At 38.5% G+C, this 19,532-nt stretch overlaps 2 protein-coding genes across 4 annotated transcripts; one reads left to right on the plus strand and one right to left on the minus strand.

Moving 5' to 3' along the window:
* Positions 1–658: 658 nt before the first annotated feature.
* Positions 659–19,516, plus strand: LOC103457426 (macoilin-1). 3 transcript variants are annotated; one of them, XM_008397533.3, is made up of 12 exons: positions 828–1,043; positions 4,700–4,819; positions 6,708–6,849; positions 7,004–7,130; positions 7,857–7,980; positions 9,400–9,581; positions 10,013–10,490; positions 10,559–10,717; positions 12,028–12,198; positions 13,447–13,573; positions 14,149–14,323; positions 16,114–19,516. In XM_008397533.3, exons 1-12 carry the CDS (start codon positions 991–993, stop codon positions 16,302–16,304), a joined length of 2,049 nt encoding a protein of 682 aa, XP_008395755.1. In that variant the 5' UTR covers positions 828–990; the 3' UTR covers positions 16,305–19,516. The 3 variants fall into 3 exon arrangements, 2 of the variants coding, with proteins under 2 accessions (XP_008395755.1, XP_017157700.1); XR_532437.3 differs by lacking the exon at positions 13,447–13,573 and having other exon boundaries at positions 659–1,043; positions 16,114–16,232; XM_017302211.2 differs by lacking the exon at positions 828–1,043 and having other exon boundaries at positions 4,521–4,819.
* On the minus strand, positions 1,540–2,809 carry LOC103457425 (cysteine-rich venom protein TEL1-like). The gene is given in 3 exon segments (XM_081602787.1): positions 1,540–2,041; positions 2,438–2,532; positions 2,639–2,809. Coding segments are annotated over 3 exon segments (372 nt in total). The 3' UTR covers positions 1,540–1,935.
* Positions 19,517–19,532: the final 16 nt, after the last annotated feature.

Consider the following 19,532-nt stretch of genomic DNA (forward strand, 5'->3'; position numbering starts at 1 on the left):
GTTTTTATTTTTTCTATTCTTATTCCAGCCATTTTAGAAAAAAGCTTTGATCATCTTTTAGTAGCAACAAGCTCTAACTTTGACGGTCAGTTTCATGTAATATCACACCAGAAGTAATCTGAGCTGAACAAATTCATCCTTTAGAATTTACTGCATTGAGTCCTGAAATGTTTGCCGGGTTCCATCGAGACGCAGCTCTTTTTCTTTTGGCTTCCTGTTTCCGGTCCGAGGAGACGGTGATGTCGCGAGATAACAGCATAGACTAAATTAACTGTCTTCAGTCTGGGCATGCTGATGTAACTGATCTGTCTGTGTCTTCCTGCCTGTGGAAATGCCTTTTTAGAGCGACCACCAACTTATTATCCTTCTTTTTGTTTGCTTCCATCTATTTATTTTTTTTCGCTTCTATCTTTCTTAAAATTATTTTAATATAACTAGTCCGCTTAGTATCTAGATCCCCTTGCTTACAGTAGGGCTCCATCTTTACATTTAACCTGGCTTAAACTTAAAAACCTCAAAAATAACCCACTATTTGCTGCAGGAATTAAATAGGTAACACTTATGAAAAACAAAGTATTGAATAAACGTGTCATTGTTTTTTGCAGTTTTAAACAAGAACAGCAACAGAAAAAAAACAGTTTGGGTCGCCTAGCTGACGCCAGTCTCATAAACATTTTCTGGCTCTGGGACTAACTGTTGAGGCTTGCTGCTGCACATGATAAGCTCCACAGGATGGCAAGACCGGCCTTATCAAGACCCACCAAACCAGAGGACCTTTGCTATCGCCGGACCCGCTGGCAGACGAAAAAACTCATCCCCCTTATCTCCACTCTGCTCCAACTCTGCCACTCGGTCCACTCTCAGCAGGTGCTGTTCTCATTAAGGCAGAAACAGGAACTTTGCATAATGTTTGACTGTAGTAGGTGAAGAGAGACTTTTTTTGGCAAGCATGGCGGTGCTGCAAAAACTCAGGGCAAGTGTTTATTTTAAATGAGAGACGTCTGTTATCGCATGGAGAGCGGGTTAATTTCAATACAATGGCGGTGAGTTTTACCATGTGGTGATAGGAAATGTAATGTTGAAGTTTGGATGGATTATTTCATGAATGAGAATGAAAACAATTAAAATGCGGAGAGGGAACTTGAGATTTGCTTGTTGCTGAAAGAGACAAAAGAGTGGCATTGTTTCCAATGATTTTGTCAGTAAAATAATTCCCTCATTAATTAAATGTACTTGAATTAGAAGTTTTATTTTCCTCCATTTTTGAAGAGGATACTTAATTTACACATTTTGAGGTAACAAGTGGTCTCAATAACAGACTGTATCCAGCTTTGTTTTTCTTTCCTCCCCACCTCTGTGAAATAACCCGGTCATATCTGCTGTCCTTCCTCTCTGTGAGTTTGCACCTCACAAATTGTCAAAGGATACCTGCCCCTGCAGGCTGTGTTTGTTCAAATGGTTACTGTGCCAAAGCACATTTCCCCTTTGACCTTTGCTAATTACTGAGCAGCTCCAACAGACAGGAGTTACGAACCAGACCCTTCTACTTCCGTCTGTAGCACAAATAGGTCTCACCTTTTATGCTGGGTTAATAACCAGCAGAATAACAACGCAGATTTATGCAGCGAGTGTCTTTATTGAAACTGGCGGGTGAGTCAGAGTGCGTGTGACTTTAAAATAATCTGAGTGGTGCATCTGCAGGAGGTGGGACTCCAGGAGGCCACATCGCTGTGGCTGCAGCCCCACTGCTGCTGAGGCTTTGGACAGCTGCTTTGTTGGTCATTACAGTTTGGCTGCAACCCTCCCCGCCCCCGAAAAAACAGCAAAAAATTAAACAATAAATTCTGCATTTTATAAAAATATTTCTTGTTATTATGGTTAAAAAAACATCTATGGCACAAATAGTTTGCTACATATATACCTCCATCAACATCCTCAGCATGTATTTTTGTACTTACTGCAGAGTTTGCTGTCACAGGCGCTGGGACAGTCACCGCAGGATGTTCCTGACTTGTAGGGATTAGTCAAATTGTAGTTTCCTGTGAAAAGCAGGCAAAAATAATTAAGATATAAATACTAAGAAAAATAAATGCTTAGATACAAACCTTACATTTATATATAAGATTGAAAAATTGATACTAGTTTCTACCTAGAAGGGAAAGCATGTTTTAATTACTATTTAATGACTGGAAAATGATTTGCGGAACGAAACGATTTCTGTAGTTCTTCCTCAGTTAATTTGATCCTGCATCCACTTGCTCATTCATTATTGTACTATTGATTTTTGTATTAGGATGCTCTTCTCAGTAACCCATCCTGTCTGTGATGTATTAATCCTTTCTAGCAGAGCGAAAATTTATGACAATTTTAGCTTTTGCTCTGAGATGAAACAGCATGCAATTTTGAAAAGGAGTTATTTGCATTGTAAAGTGCTTATGGTGGGCAGTAGTGGCAGACGTAGAAGTATTTGTATGTGGAGTTGGGGCAGTAGGCCATAGCTCAGCCAATATTTTTAGAGGTGGCCCAAACAACCTGTGCACAAAAAAAAAGAGACGCTGTTCAGTACTGTGTTTTCAAAGTAAAGTGGCTCATTTGTGTGCAAACTAATCAGAATAGAAAACTATAAAGACAACTGTACCTGTGTATAGTGTCCCACCACTCCTCCGTTGATGGATCTGACTCCGTAGCGGAAGTCGGCCACCTCGTTGTACCAGGCCTGGATGGCGTTGGATCAGACATTCTTGAAGCTGGCCATGTAGAGATTCTCCCCACAGCCGCTGGCTGCAGCCAAACACAGCATCAACATCATTTTTGCTCAATCCGTGAACCGCATTTTCTAATTTCATGTTTCTATGCTAAATTATTATTGCCCATTGTTTTGTCTTATTGTTTTGAAGAGATGTGGCTGTTATATCACAAGAGCAAATGAGTAAATATTTATGAAAGGAATAAAAAAAAAAGATGTCAAGATTTCTAAAACTGTAGTTATCCACTAGGACTTACCATCATCCTTTTTATTTTAATGTTGATAAATGTTCTGATAAAAGAGTGCATGCTTAGAAAAATGCACTATGTTTATTTTTGTAATAAAGGTCCTTAACTGAATTAATCAAAGTTCTGATCAAACTGGAGTACAAGCATATGCTTCATAGCTAATTTCTGTAAATACTGAAAATGCAAACTTAAGTTTTGTCTGAGTTACTATCATATATCCATCCATCCATCCATCCATCCATCCATCCATCCATCCATCCATCCATCCATCCATTTTCTTTACACCCTTATCCCTTAGTGGGTTCGGGAGGGTTGCTGGTGCCCATCTCCAGCTAACGTTCCGGGCGAGAGGCGGGGTCACACTGGACAGGTCGCCAGTTTGTCGAATATATTAGAATATATTTTTCTTAAGTTCAAAAGATTAAAGTTAAGGTTCATGAGTTCAATCAGGATTGCTCTGCTACTGTTGTCCTACTCTAGATAAATACTACTCTCCGTCTCTCTGTCATTAAAGCACACTCGTTGCCATGGCAACCTCCTGCGCTCCACAAGCCGACCCGAGATTACGTTAAAAATATAACATTCAGTCCGTTACAATATTAGGTTTGCAGGCTTTATATTTATTTTGCGATCATTAATAAACCTCTCGTGAACACAGAGGTGGTTGATTAGTTAATTTTAAACTCCTGCTCTGCTAGTTATTTTGGTAATGGAACCGAAACGCACAGAATTGCGCAACACATTGTTGAAACAATAATTACTGAGATTGTTATTATTGTTGGGTCATTAATTTGAACATGTTTTGTTGATTTTTTGTTGTTGTTGTTCTTTCATAAAGTTACGAACGTTTTGATAAGGAGTCAGAGGAGGACGTGATGGTCTCAGCCTCCTGGCGCCGTTCAGTTTGTCACCTCATGCCGAGATCGACTCAAAACCTTCTGGGATCGATGTATTGCAGCCCTGCTCTAGAAAAGCACAAACAGTTCAGAAACAATATGAAATGAGAAAAAAGGTATTCATTAACTGATTAAGTCGTGTTTTTGATTGTTCTTGAAAAACTAATCAGTGAAGGCTGATTAGTGGGTGCAGTGCACTCACGGCTGCACAGTGAACCCATTCATGTTTTACAGCAGACAGCCGCTCCTCTCTCTTGTAGGTACTGCGTACCCCCGCTAAATCTTTTAGGGGTACGCAGTACCCTACCGTACCCCCTTACTTTCACCTCTGCTAATACTGTATTAAAAGGATTTAGTAGTTTTAAAAAATTCTGTAGAAATTGCCATTTTTAAAAATCAGATTAATCGATTAGTAGGCTACTGAAAGTTAAACCTGGCCAAAAAAAAAAAAAAAAAAAAATTGGCCAAATTACACAATTTTGTTCACTCAAAATTAAGTGATATTGAATTTTGCTCCATGCATTCAATAAAGCGCTGCTCTGTAATTCACTGATGCAGAGTTCAATGCTACAAAGCATGTGTGCTTTGTGTTGATCTGCTCCCCTCCTGTGATAAACACTTGTAGGTGCAACCTGCAGTGCGCGTGCGCAGACATTCACAGACCCCATCGCAGGTTGGAGGGTGAGCGTCATCCTCCTCCATCCAAACACACGCGCACGCACGCAGAGGGAGGGATACCTTCGGTTTGTTTAATTTATTTCTGCCCTCTTTCTCTCCCCCCCTGGCTGCTGCTGCCGCTGCTGTTGTAGCCGCAGCGTCAGACATCAGCACGGAGGGAGCAGAAGCCATAAGATGAAGAAACGCTATGTGGACGCGAACAGGCTCCGGAAGATGAGAAGACTGAAAATCACGGAGAAGCTGTCTGAGAGGTAGCCGAGCCGAGCCGAGCCTAGCAGAGCTGCTGCTGCCGCTGCTGCTTTTGTTGTGGCGCCACGTCTCCGTCTTTGTGTGCATTTCAGCCGTCGTCATCCCGCCTGCTCACCTGGTCTGCTTCGCATCTTCTTTCTCCTGTCCGTGTGTCGCATCTTTTCCTCTCAATGAGCCAGTCTGCTGCTGCTGCTGCTGCTGCTGGATTAACTGGAGCCTCTGCGGCTGAATTAAAAACAGGCGCTGGGGAAATACTGTTAACTCCAGCAGCCTACATTGTTGACAGAAAGGCAGAAAGCGGCAGCTGTGTGAGAGTTCATGTCGGCCTGCTTTCCCTCCAGGCTCCTGACATTTATCACATTACCTCATTTATCCATATTTTTATGAATGTGATGTCAATATCTTTATCTTAATCCTGCTAAAGGATTAAGCTGTATTAGGCTAAAATTTGACAATTGAAACGCCTTTATAAGGATTCCAGAAAAAAAATTAAGAAATGTTTTTTTTTCCCCTTGACATCAATTTGAGTTTAGTAATAAATCTTCAAACATGGAGTTGTTTTAAAGTAGTTTCCTTTAGCTTTTTTTCCCTCCTATTGTGTGACATAGTATGGAAGTTGGTAGAAAACATTTTTTTTTAATTGAAATTGAAATTTTATTCATTAAGATAATATACAAAGTAATAGCAGGAAAATAAAAATATTTTTAGGTTTACATAAAAATATAATAAAACATGTATAGCATAAAGATATAATGTATTATTTTCAAACATACAAGTGCAAATTTGAGAGACTTTCGCACACTCAAGGGAAAAAGCAAAACTAAGAAAAGGTGAAAAAAGGAAGTAGATAGTTGGTGCAGTTATTGCATTAAGATGATAATGTTTATATTGTTTAAATATATGTAAATGTCATGCTGTTTGAGCTTTGTACAAACAGGAGGCTGTATGTTACTGTTCAATAGTTAATGCATAATTTACATAAAAGGTTTTGACTGTTGATGCATGCCCTTCAGAGAAAACTGCAATTTTAAAAGCACTTACTTCATTAAATATGTTAAGGATTTAAAAATATAAGCTAATTCCCTGAACATCTGTCTGTTTTTTTAGAGCTGCTGTTGATTGACTAAAAGCACTTTGAGTTGCCTTGTTGTTGAAAATGTGTTATATAAATAAAATTACCTTACCTTAAAAATGGTGCCAATTCTTATTTTTGATACATTTATCTTTTAAGCAAACAATGAAAATTTGATTTTTAAGTATTTGCCGAACAATAACAAGAGCTCATTCCACAATATAAAAATATGAATACATGTCATGCATCTGTGGGCATAAAAAAAAAAAAAAAAAAATCTGAGCAACATTTATATAAGCAATCTAAATTAACAAATAAATTGTTATAGTTATTTTTGTGAAAGAGCTGCATGTTTCTGATACTTTTAAACATGTAAGCCACTTCAGAAAGAGACGTATGTGGAGCAGCAGAAGGATGCTGTGGTGCTCCCTCTCTCTCTCCTCCAGATGAAATACTGCCATGGCAACCAAACAAAGAAGGGGTGATGTGATGGCAGTCTGGATGAGCAGAACAAAGGACGGAAAGCACCGCTTGTGTTTGGCTGCCTAATAAAAATGATCATGGGGGGACAGTGGTTGTTCTTTGTTGCGTCTACTTAAAGAAATCGACTGTATTGTTAAGATGCAGCTGCTTAGTTGTAGTTTCTGGTCTGTTTTTCATTTCCAGTCTCGTGTTTGTTTGTATGTAACGCTCTGACGTAAGCATGTGGCTCCTTAAACAGAGAGAAGAGCGGTCATTTGTTCATTTCAAAATTTTTTTTTAGTATGTATGTAGTTGAATGTTAGAACGTTTTTAATGGATTTCACATGTCTTTGCAGTGCGTACACCTTCCTGAAATTCATGGTGATGTGGACGCTGGTGCTGCTGGCAGACTTCATCCTTGAATTCAGATTGGAGTATTTGTGGCCATGCTGGCTGTTCTTTGGGAGTGTGTACACCACTTTCCACTGCCACGGGCTGGTGAGGACCCCTGCTGTGTGCTCTCATGTTCTGTACTGTGGCCCCAATAATGAATGCAGCTATAGCAAGACACCATGGCTATTCTTCTGTATTAAAAAAACAAAGCAAACATTTTTTTTCTGCAGCAAACTAAACTCACCTTGTTTGTTTTCAGGTTATTTGTGTTGTTTTTGTTTGTGCCGCCTTCACACTGGACATCTTTTGTTTAATTTTTGTTCCTTTGCACTGGCTGTTTTTTGTGGCGAGCACCTACGTTTTATTCAACTATATATGGCACACAGGTGAGTCTGTGCTATCTCTCTGCCCGCTGAAGTCACACACACACACACGCACACACACACACATATATCTATCTCTCTCTCTCTCTCTCTCTCTCTCTCTCTCTCTCTCTCTCTATATATATATATATATATATATATATATATATATATATATATATATATATATATATATATATATATATATATATATACATATTAAGTCTGCCATGCATCCGTCCATCCATGCATCCATCCGTCCGTCCATCCATCCATCCATCCATCCATCCATCCATCCATCCATCCATCCATCCATCCATCCATCCATCCATCCATCCATCCATCCATCCATCCATCCATCCATCCATCCATCCATCCATCCATCCATCCAATGGATCCATCCATCCATTGTCAGTTGATCACTAAATGTAATTGAATTGTTACATGTATGTAAGTCAGTCTGGCTGTTTTGCATAACGTTTTTCCACTCTGCTCTTGCATTTTGCTGATATTAGACCAGATTCTCCTCCTCGACTCAAATAACACATTTTTTTTCATCATTTCCTACAACAGTCACACATTCTAAATTGTGAGACACCAGAAAAAAAAATTGGATTTACTTAATCCAAAAGAGAAGTTATCATTCATCTTATTTCACATTTTAATTGCATCATAGAGCTTTAACTTTTTAATGCAGTGGTTTGAAAAGTGTCCCTGAACGCCTCCAGTAAATCCTGTTTTCCTTCCCAGAGAAAGGCATCTGTATATCGACGGTGTCCCTGTGGATTCTGCTTGTCTACACGGAGGCTTCGCTTCGACTCAAAGATCTTAATACCTCTCATCCCAACCTGTCTCATCTTTTCGCTGCACATTGGTATGCTGCTGTGATATAAATTTACCTTCTGGCTGATACAGCACCTGCCATATTTATTGGTAACTCTGGTAAAGATGTATGAATGCCCTTAAGATACTTCAGCATTTATTGCAGCTGCATAATCTCTCTACTCTCACTACTTTCACATAAAGTCATTTGCATCCTGTTTATTAAGCTTTCTTTAGTCAAAAATGCATCACCAGAGTTCTCTCCTAAGCTATCTTCTCTTGTGCTCACATGAAAGGTTTTCTTTCATGTGAGCTGAAAGGTTTTAATTTAGGCATTGGTGCTGGGATGAAATAGGATTTATTTTACATCTTTTGAATCATTTTAGTGTCAATTTGACCATCTTATCCTAATAAAAGACCTGAAATCCCAGGTTTTTTTTTTTGAAAGACCATCCAATTTTTATTTAAATAAGGCCTGATAGTTCAAAGAGGTGCTACAACTGTGTCATACTCTTTAACAAATTTTGCCCAAACTGACATTTCCAAAATTCAAGATTCTTCTGATGAAATTTTACAAGGCCTTCAATCTCAGCGGAGCAACTTGAATGATGTGAAAGGATGGTTGTGTGTTTATTGTGGGACTATAATCTGAAAGAAGCTTTAATCTCATTTGAGCCAAGTTCCTTTTAAAGTATTAGTAGCATTTAACCAACTCTGCACAATTAGATTGGTGATGGTGGGACAAAAAAAAATCTTTTTCATGGCATGCTTCTCAACTTATAGACAGTGTCTAGTGGTTGTTATGAAGATCTGCAGAAACCAAAACATGCAGGTAAGCCCACAAGTATTGATACACTTGGTAGATTTAGATGTAAAAATAATTAATAATTTTTACTGAGCCAAGAAGTTGATTTCTGATAGATGAGGTAGGGATATCTCAAAAGATGATAAGATATTATAGATTGAGAATCAATCGCTATCTGAAATTATTTACATTTTTACTAAAAAGCTGAATATCAAAGAAAATTATTCTAAGAATCTTCCAGTAAGAAGAGTCAAGTCTATTCAGTTAAAAGACGACTTTAAACCTAAATCAAATAAGTATAAATAATATATTTTGTTGTCTTTTCCGTTTTGAACATTGACTAAGAAAAATTGACTTTTGTGTCATATTTATTCTCCAGTGCTGTCAATACATGTGGTGGACTCAGTACTTTTCATTATTTAAAAGTTGATCAATTAAAATCATTAGCAATCATTGTGTTGTTATTTTGCATAGACCAGAAAGATTGTTTTTACACCACTTGTTTGATGGTTACTAAAGATTGAGGTGCTGCTAAATTTGACACAGTTATTGTCAGTTTTTTGTCACATTCTCTTGCGCTTAGCCACGCTGCGGCTCTACAGTCTCCTTTGAGTTTACATTGTATTCTTGTAACTGCTTTGTTTTTCCTCATCTATCTACTTTCAGTATCGGCTATCCTGTTGTTTATCTGGGGTTTGATGCCACCTGCTACTTCACCAACATTTTCAAGCTGCGCATACAGAAAGCCGTGCAAAGCGAGAATGACTTTCACATGCACCTCCTTCAGCACTCGCTCCCTCCAGGCCTGCAGGTTTACTCCAAAACCAGCACAGAAGGCGGCAGCAGCAGTAAGTCTGGGCACCTGCAGCAGCACTTCAGCAACACTCCATGACCACCTTTGCAACCAGCTGCTTTTTGACTTTTTATTTGCTTCTCTCTCTCTGCATAAAATGCATGAGAAACGTTTGTGCTTTTCCACCATGAAGGTTTGAGGCAGCTCTATCAATGGTTTTGCCTTTTTATTCCTGGTTTCATTCTTTAAAATGAAACCAGGTTTTCATGTAGGAAAATTCACTGAGACTAAATTAGTAATAAAAAAAAAGAGTTGCGTAAAATAAACCACTGTATTTGACAGTTTTATTTCCCAGAATTTCCAATTAGTTTCTAAATGTGTCTCACGAGTGTCGTTATGCAAATGTCGCTACAAGCTGCAGTTTGCGTTTGTAAAATCACAGAAGAGACTGTTAAACCTTTAGTTTCTCTTCCTGCTGTTTCACAGCCTCTAAGTGGAAGGTCAAGCCTGAGCCTGGTCAGTACCAGTGTCAGAACGGTGCCATGGTCGCCCATGACGACGCACACAGCGCCGACTGCCTGCAGATCCGCAGTGAGGAGCGAGCGGCAGAGAAGGCAACGCAGGAGGTGAGGTCGGCCGAGCCGAGCCGACGACCGCCACCGCCGTTGTCATCTAAGAACGCCATGGCTGAATCCAAAGATCAGCTTCACAGTGGGGAAGGAGGACCAGAGTCTTCCATTACCCCGGAGAATCTACCTCAAGAGGATCAGGGAAGCAAAGCCACCCGAGCTGCCAAGAGCGCCTCCCCAAAAGCCCGCAGAAGCAACACAAACACTCCTTCACCTCCCGCAGGGAGGCCCGAGAAAAAACAGAGGACAAACTCAAAAACAATTAGCCCCAACAGGGACGCAGCGGACAAGAGCGCCACAGCGACGCAGAATCATCACACTGAGCAAATCAGCAAGTGTGTAGCTGTTTATTTACACCAGATTGGGGTTAAATTGGTGCTGAGGTGTTTCTGCTTTTCATCAGACTGGAAGCAGAGCTGCGGAGGCTGAAGGGAGAGCTGCAGACGAGCAGGCAGAGCGAACAGGAGCTGCGAAGTCACATCTGTAACCTGACCAACAGCGAGAGGAGCCTGAGGCCGGAGGTCTCCCTCCTCAGACAGTCCAACATGCTGCTGCAGAGCAAGTGAGTGATCCACTGAGCCCCCTTGGAGAGCTGCACAAAATATTAACTATAAACATGGAAAAGCATAAAATGATACCAAAACGTGTCATCCACCAGTAGATGGGCAACAGATCTAATTTGTTAATTGTTCATGAATTATTTAAATAAATAAGTTTGAAATTAGTGTTGGAATAAAGGTGGAAATGGGTTTGGAAGGACCCTAATTCCAATCCTCTTTCCAACTCTAATGCATAGAAAATACTGTTGTTAGTACATAAATCATTGAACTGTTTAGCACCATAAGATCTGCTGTTGTTGTATCAACCTTCCAGACCTCTCAGGCCTTCTGGTTCTGGTTCTGCTCTGCATCCCCAGAACCAGAACCAAACATGGAGAAACAGCATTCGGCTTCTAAGCACCACAAAACTGGAATAAACGTCCAGAAAACTGCAAAATCTAGATTAATATCCCACTTGCTTAGAGTTGCTTTTGACACATAATCAATGAAACATTAATCAACAACCTGATGTGTATCGATGGTATTTGACAAAGGGTGCCAACTTACTACTCTACTCATCTCAGCCATGACAATAAATTTTATACTTTAAATTGTATTCCAGTATCTAAAGGAAGCAGCACATGAGAGACTTGGTTGTGTAAAATTACACTTTTTTCTGTTAGGTTGGTTTATGGCTCATGCGTTTTCTGAAAATTGCGTTCGTAGGTTTCTTTTGATGCTATCGGAGGAGACGTGCATTTCCATAATTTGAGGCAATTTTCTTTGCTGTACTGAAATTTCTGTGGCACGCTTCAAAAACACGTTATTATCGTACATTACCGCATTTTTTGTGAGGCTTTTTTCAAAGGCCATGGTTGAAAACTTAATGCAAGCCAAGCTGTGCTTGACTTTGCAATGTTATTGTGAAGTCTTCAAAACCTTGGAATGTTAAAGTCTAATTTGAGATAAGTATAGAAAAATGTTGCACTTTGAAAACTTTACTCCTTTTCCCAAAGCTACAGGAAATCGGAATATCTGAAAAGTAAATGACTTTTTGCATTGATGTATATTTAAATTGTGCCATTTATCTCGATATGCCAAATCAGGTTTAGTGTAACTTATTGGTTTCTTTTATTTAAAAACTAAAAACACTCTCATTTAGAATTTTAAGAAAAGGACAATTTTCTGGCTTTTTAAAACATATTTTTGTCAGGATTTTGTCAAATAAAACACTGCATTTTATTTGACACAGACTGATCAAGCTTTTTTTTATTTTACAGCTAATTTATTATATCAAGGTATTTTTATGACCAGTCTCCGTTTCTGCCTTCAGGATTCTGTGCTTGACTAAAACCAAGCAGAGGGACAAACAGACCTCAGCGCTGCTGGAGAAAAAGACCAGAGCTGAAGCAGAGGGCCGACTCTCCGCTGAGAAGCAGCTGGCGGAGCTTCAGGCTCAGAAACTGGAGGAGGCGGCGAATGCAGCACGGACCCTGACCAACAGGTAAATCCCTCTCGTCTGGCTCTTCATTGTGCAGAAGTGAGTGGGCGCCTTAAAATCCCACCTACAGCTGGTGAGAGTTAAGAGGAAGTCTGACTTTTTTTGTTCAACAAATCAGGAATCTCAACACGAGGTTTGACACGTCCACGCTGTGCAGCGACAGTAACATCTGGATTATTAGCTGCAAACTTATAATAAAAGCATTACTGAGGCTGTTACATTTGGGCCTAGTGGGGTTTCTGTGGTCACTGTGCTGGACTTATGAAGCAAACCTTGGTGAGGTCAGGCTTTCATCAACAACAAAAAAACCCGCTTTTTTGTCCTTCATAGAAGGATGTGCATGCCTTTATTGCAACTCGTCTCAATAACAGTAATACCCTAAAGCAGACATCAGTCAGGCTTCATTACATCGCCTTCCTGTTATCCAGAAAGCTGCTGCTGAGGCCATATTAGCCCTGCTTTCCGCCTCTCTGCAGCTCAGGATTGTTTTTAAAATTAGTGTTTGGGTTTAAGGCGCTCACAGGGCTGGTCACAGCTCACATTATGCAACTTTTATTTTCAGCAGGATAGTCAAGGATCAGTTCCTCCTTGATTATCCTTTTCAATTTGGTGCAGATCCGATGATATATATGGAAAGCAGAGTGTAACGTGCTAAACCTAATTGTTTTTAAATGTGATTTATATGGACAAATTGTTGGCACCTTTTTAAAGATGTGTAAAATACTCAAAATGAATTAATTGTTTGTTCCAGTAGCTCAATAATTAGTAGCAATAAGAATTCCTATATATTTCGAATCTAGCAGTTCTTTTCTTTTAGCTTTTAGAAGCTTATTGAGATCTATGAACTTTAAATACCATGTAATAAACACCCAAAGATAAAAAGAAATGTAATTTTTCCCAATGTAGAGAATAGTGGACTGAAAAGAAAGTCTTTAGTTTGCTTAAATTGAAGTTAGAAGTAGCTCCACATTAAATTTTAATGTTCTTTTTCTCTTGGAAGAAGTAAACGTGTTTGGCTGCCATTTTGTCTACATGTTGAGTTCTGCTTGGCAAGTTACAAACTCTACCCAGACGAAGGCTCTTTTTCTGCTAATGTTTGATTTTGTAACACTTCTGCTTTCTTTGGTGGTTTCGTTTTATATTTACAAAAACTGCAAATGTTCTGTTTTCTTTGTGTGTGAACTGGTCTGCTGATAATCCCGCTCCTTTCTCTCCAATCCAAACTGATAATCTCTCCATCTCCTACACCAGGCAGGAACACTGTGAAACCCAAATGTTGAGGAAAAGAGTTAAAGATCTAGAAACAGAGTACAAACAACTGCAGCTGGAGTATCAAGTGAAAGAGAGCCGTGTGGTAGATCTAGAGAGAGATATCGAGGTATCTTTTTCTTCTGTTTGGGAATGAACTGTGAGTTTAAGTGTCTGTGAGACCCAAATGGTCATGTACGTCGTTGTCCCGAGTTTGCTCATGATCTGGTTTTTGCTTTTTGAGTTGCTGTTTTTTTTGTGTTTTTTTTTGTTTTTTTTCTAGCAAACTGAACAATTTTCATCTGAGATTATTAGTTTTTTATTTCATTTTGGCCTTCAGTCGACATAATGCACTTTGTCATTACATCAGTGAGCAGTGTTACTGAATGGATGTTTGGTGTGCACGTTGTGCTGTGTTGGGATTTGATCTCGTATTAGTGGACGTACTCTTCACCATGCATGCTGAGATCAAAGCCAGGTCTGTTGAGAAACCATTGCACCTACTTTTAAAAGGACATTGCGTCAGTCAAGTTAAAATTATTACGACTGTTTTCTTTTTTCCCGGAGCAAAACCCCACAAAAAAAAAAGAAAGAGAGAGAGAGAGGAAGAAAAGAAGTGGAAGAAGTTGGGAAGCCAAAGAAATGACTCCCTCTAACTCTCTGGGCTTAGCTTAATTCATGTGTTTTTATCCGTTCTGTTTCCAGGCATTGGGGAAGTACCGTTGTGTGGAGAAAGAGACAGACATGCTGCTCTCCACGTTATCAGCCATGCAGGAAAAGGCTCAACATCTGGAGTACAACCTGAGCGCAGAGACGCGCATCAAGCTGGACCTTTTTTCTGCTCTGGGTGACGCCCGCAGACAGCTGGAAATTGCTCAAGGTTTACAAACATTTTTCATTTTCACATTCTCATTTTCACCTGTCCAGGGTGTACCTCAACAGGTACACTCTGTACCTGTCGAGCAAACGTTTTGGGCCTCTCGCCCGAAACGTTTGCTGGAGATAGGCACCAGCAATTCTCCCGACCTCACTAAGGGACAAGGGTGTACAGAAAATGGATGGATGAACATTTTTATACATTTTCTCTTACAAGTGGCTTAAAATGTAAAATCTTTGATTAAAAATCTTCGCTTGCTTGTCTACAAATTGATTGCTAATTCATGACTTAAAAACTTTGTGAAGTAAGCAGACTGAGAGCTTTTACCCTGAATCCACCCAAATGAGTCAGCCTGCTAGAAAACAAAAGAAAATCCCTCAAATGCAGACAGTTTGACAAAGCCTAACCTCTTTAATATGTCATTAAAAGTCAGTATGAATTATTAATCGCATATCAATACATTAAAAAGGTTGGTACTTCGCTAGATTGCCAACAATCTAGAAATATGAATTTTTGTCTATTCATGTTTTATCCAGTTTTTGTTTTGTAATATCTGTTGTAAACTAAAACATAAGTGCACAAAAAGTGAGAAAGAAGCTGTTTTTGGCTGCCAACCCGTAAACCAGTTAACAGACTTTTCATTCATTTATAATGAGCCACAGACACAGCAAACTTGCCACAACTAAAAGTTTCAAAACTAGCATATTAAACTACGTTTGAGAATTTTGTCAAAGAAGGATAAAGTCATTAAATTAACAAACAGTAGTAAGGAAACATTAAGAAACAAAATAATTGCATTGCTTTATTTTTTGTATTTGGATCACATCAGAGCCTTTTACTTCAGTGTGAACTCATATACGACCCAGCTTTCCTCATAATGAAACTGGTACAAAAATCACATCTGTATTATTATATTTGAACTAAAGTCTGCTATGAATGCTACCAACCATGTGCACAATTTGGAGGCGTGTGCACTGAAATAAGTAGCATTTATTTTTTGAGAATCATTTAATAGTCATAGTAATAGTGACTTGAAGTTGTTTGAATTGTAGCCTGGAGAATTCACAATGTGCTCGTCATAGGCGCAGTTTGGAGGTGTGTGTGGTTCTGTGCAGCTCTAAAGTGCAATAAGTGAAAGAGCTTTGCCTCTTGGGAAGAGACGTTTTTTTTTTTTTTATCTTACTTGGATTTATGGAAATATAAGATTTAAACACATTTAACAGACCAGATGTCCTAAATCATCACAGATTGTAATGAATAATTTATGATCATAGCAAATTATATTAATTGAACAATTTAGAGCAAAGCAAAATACAAATCTATTTTAGATTTAGGAAAGTATTCTACTTCTGCAGCATAATTTGTAGAAATGGTTGTTTTTTTTTTCTTTTGCAAGATTACATTGTTTGGCTTTTTCTGTTTTCACTAGAAAACTGTGAGAAGTTTGTAAAGCAGGTTGGGGGGTTGGAAATTTACTCTGCGTTGATATTTTTTTGTCTCATAAAATGCGTCACATGTGTTTGATTAAGCCTTTTAATGTGTCACCTGCTGCAACATGTGCAGAAACTCATGAAGTCATCGCGCAGCAACACCCGGATGACTCATGCAGCCAGACTCGCAGCCATTAGTCACTTAGTGCTGTTTTTGTGTAAAGATGTATGAACAGTGGCAGATTGAAAATGACAAAGAAAGAATGTCATCCTTATGTGTTTATTGCCTTATAAAATCCTGCACTGTCTGCTGTCTCCTTCGGTGTCCGTGTCTTTACCCGTGCGTGTTTTTCTGTCTTGCAGACAAAGTGAAGAAGCAGGACAGGGAGATCCGCGAAATGAAGCAGAAGATTGCGGAGGTGATGGCGGTCAGCCCCGGCGTGTCATACGTGGCTCCGCGGCCCCAGGTACCTCAGTATCTCACCAAGCTGCTCAACTCTGAGCGCTATATGCTGAATCCACGAGCGCTGATGTACCAGTGTTTGAAAAAATAAAACAAAAAAAGAGGACCAAGTGGATCCCTGACGCATTCTCAGCCTTTCTTGCCAGGACCAGAAGAGTTTTTTTTTTTTTGGGTGTTTTTTTAAGTACAGAGCTGAAGCAAAGCGGTGAAGACGCCTGCGTCCGGTTACCAGTGGAAACAGCTACAAACCTCCTCAAGTCCAATTGCCTTCTGCTGCACTGTTGGTGCTAAACTTGGTGTTATTCATTATATATTTCCTGTTCTCCTCCCACATCAGAAAGTTTCTCTTACAAAAGCGAGGTATTTTATATGCAGAGCTGCTAACGGCGGCATCGTATCCATCGTCATCGAATGAGAGAAGCACAACATCGTTGCTTTTTCGGGCCTTGCAGACGAACAAACCTTTAGGTCGGGCGTTTGATGTGGATGTTCAATTGAAATGACAACAAAGTAGCAGAATACACAGAAGAAAGTCCATGTCTGAGAAAGAGATGCAAATTTTGTCATCTTTGGTAATTAAATTCAATAAAGTGAAGTATGTAGAACAAAAAAGGATTCAGTAAAATTAAACTTAAACCATTTTCGGAGGTACTGTTACCACTTTATTTATAATAATTTGGTAAAATCAGAGGTTTTCCCCACTCAATAATTTCACACATTTTCTGTGTGAAATTATAATGCTTCACAAAATATTTATTAAAAATCTTTTTACACATCCATCGGGGGGTTCTAATAAATGTGGAGGCTCTGCTACCTGACAACAATTGTATGTTTTATGCTTTAAAGAGTGCAAAATCTAACTCAATTTTTAATTCAACTGCACTATTAAATAGGCAAGCTAAAGACGTATTTAAAAGTGTATTCTTTCCTGTGAATAATTAATGAGAACTTTCCAACTTAGACCATTTGATGAATAAAAGAAACAGTACAGAAGTCAATATTAAAGCTGTCTTTTAACCTAAAGTCCTACTACATGTGAGTTTTTAGGACAGAGAAACTAAAGCAGCTGAATGGAAATTTAGCCATAATCTAACTTCAAGTTTACAGCTGCGCCACTCTGATGTAAACATACATATTTGATGTATTGGAAACTTTTTAGCCGTAAACATTTTTTTTTTGTAAATTAGTTTCAGTTAAGAAAAGTAAGATTTGTTAACTGAATAGTCTGAGTCCAAAATCGATTTAGTTGATGGACTTAATGTGAGTTTTGAATTATGAAATGTCTTTAATAAAATATAAATAACACGTCCAAACAATTTGCTTTATATCTATGAGAACATAAATGTGATTAATGACTAATTATTTTTGAAAACAAGCATGAAGCAAGATGTTCCTGTCAGCTTGTGTTGACTGTAAATAGAGGATTATTTGGATTGTGCTGAAATTCAGATCAAAGTTTTTGTTTTTTTTTACTCTAAAATGACTCAGTGTTTTGGAACGAGACCCTTCGGATTTGGAATATTTCTACGTTAGCAGATGTTAGCTTTGTTACGAAGCTTTTCTGGCTGCAGTCTGGGAGACTCTTTGGAGTATTTGATTGTCTCGTTGTTGTGGTAACACGAAAAAGGAGGAGCGCTGAAAACAAACTGCAACCCTTGCTTCAGCAGACATTTTGACGCTGGAAGCTCGTGTTTGAACTGAACTCAAACTGGCATTTGGAGGTACAAACGAAAACGTGTTCACCAAACATGGCTCACGGATTTAATTACTGTGCCTATATACGTCACTTTCAAACTGGGAAGTAAAAGAAGAATTTAATGTGAATGAGTAATGTGTTTGAAGTGCTATGTACTGTTTTTGTTTGGATTTATTTTGTACTCACTGTACAGAACTGAAAATTCCCACGCAGCTGAGAAACTCATCGTTGAGACGTGGCCATTTTGGTAGCTTTTTATTTACTGTCTTTCTAGGGTGTTTTATATAAAAGCTATTTTTTAGTCTTCGCTGTTCTTCTATTTTAACTGCTGTAATTTTGTACGGCAACGTGTTTTGTCAGCATGAAACGTGTTTTATCCAAGTGTTGTTTGAGCACACATTGTGGACTTCTGTACATGGATATTCTTGTACAAGGGCTAACATTTGTAAACCATTTTGGACAAATAATTGTTGAATTCAAACAGTGATGCTCTGGGGTTAGAGTCCCACTCCTGATACACCAGGATGTTTTTTTTTTTTTTTTTTATAAATAATTTAAAATATTCAATTTTGTCCCATTTGTGTTGTCTTTATGTTAATTATTTCTACTGGGGGCCTTAAAGTTTTAATTTACACTTCAAAAATGTACCAACAAAATTAGCTTCTTTTTTTTAATATATAGGATTCCTAAACATTTGTTAATATTTTTCTTATTTTAATTGCAAGTAATTTCACACTTCTCAGTTTTCCATGTATGGGCAAATGTTACACAGTAGTCAAGCTTTTAATGCGAAAGTGAATGAATGGTTGAAACTTGGATGGATGGAAAAACCAAGGGGGTATTGGACGGTACATGAAAACATGAACGGATATACAAATGGATGGACTTATGAGAAAATGGACGGATGGAGGACATTTTAATAGACGCACAGAACAATAAAACCGCAGCGCTCAAGTCTGCAGCATGTTGAAGCAGATCTGTTTTGATGTGTAGTAGGAATCAGATTTCTGTTCTTACTTTTGGACAGTTGTTATAACGCGTTACCATGGCAACAAGGTGTTTTTTAATTACTGGAAGCAGCTGATCCGCCGTTTTTGAGACGTTCAAAGTCTTAGAGAAGCTGAAAACGAGGCTTCAACAATGCAAAGAGTAGAGAAAGACAGAGGAAATTCAAACTCATCAATCACAATGGCAAATGATCATATGTTCAACTACGTTTTTTTTTATCTTTGATTCAAAATGTGTATGTTTTATAGTTTTGGGTTAATTACTACTGTGTTTTCTTTCAGGAAACACACTCCTTGATTAATCGACTACTAAATTAGTTGACAATTATTTCAATAATGCATTAATCACAATAAATTCCATCAATTGTTTCACCCCTACTGGAGATCTGTTCTGCCCATAAATTGTTTTGGTACTTTAATATGAATTACATTTAATTTCCTTTTGGGATACATATTCTTGAACTGACACAAAAGAACATGGCTGGATGAAATAACCGATAGTTGGATGACAGATAAAAGAGTCATTGATAGATGGATAAAACTGACTTTAAATCCAGAACAGTAAATAAAGTCTGAGAAAACAAATTAAGACAAACTCCATGTTGTGTTGGAACTC

Source organism: Poecilia reticulata, chromosome 21 (assembly GCF_904066995.2).
Source record: "Poecilia reticulata chromosome 21, P_reticulata-male-v2, whole genome shotgun sequence".
In the NCBI taxonomy this organism is placed as follows: Eukaryota; Metazoa; Chordata; class Actinopteri; order Cyprinodontiformes; family Poeciliidae; genus Poecilia; species Poecilia reticulata.

Bases quoted from the DNA above. Each gene is read 5' to 3' on its own strand.
- LOC103457426 (XM_008397533.3), top strand. From the start codon at position 991: ATGAGAGACGTCTGTTATCGCATGGAGAGCGGGTTAATTTCAATACAA. The intron at 4,820-6,707 runs GTAGCCGAGCCG...ATGTCTTTGCAG, and splicing joins ACGGAGAAGCTGTCTGAGAG to TGCGTACACCTTCCTGAAAT. The intron at 7,981-9,399 runs GTATGCTGCTGT...ATCTACTTTCAG, and splicing joins CATCTTTTCGCTGCACATTG to TATCGGCTATCCTGTTGTTT.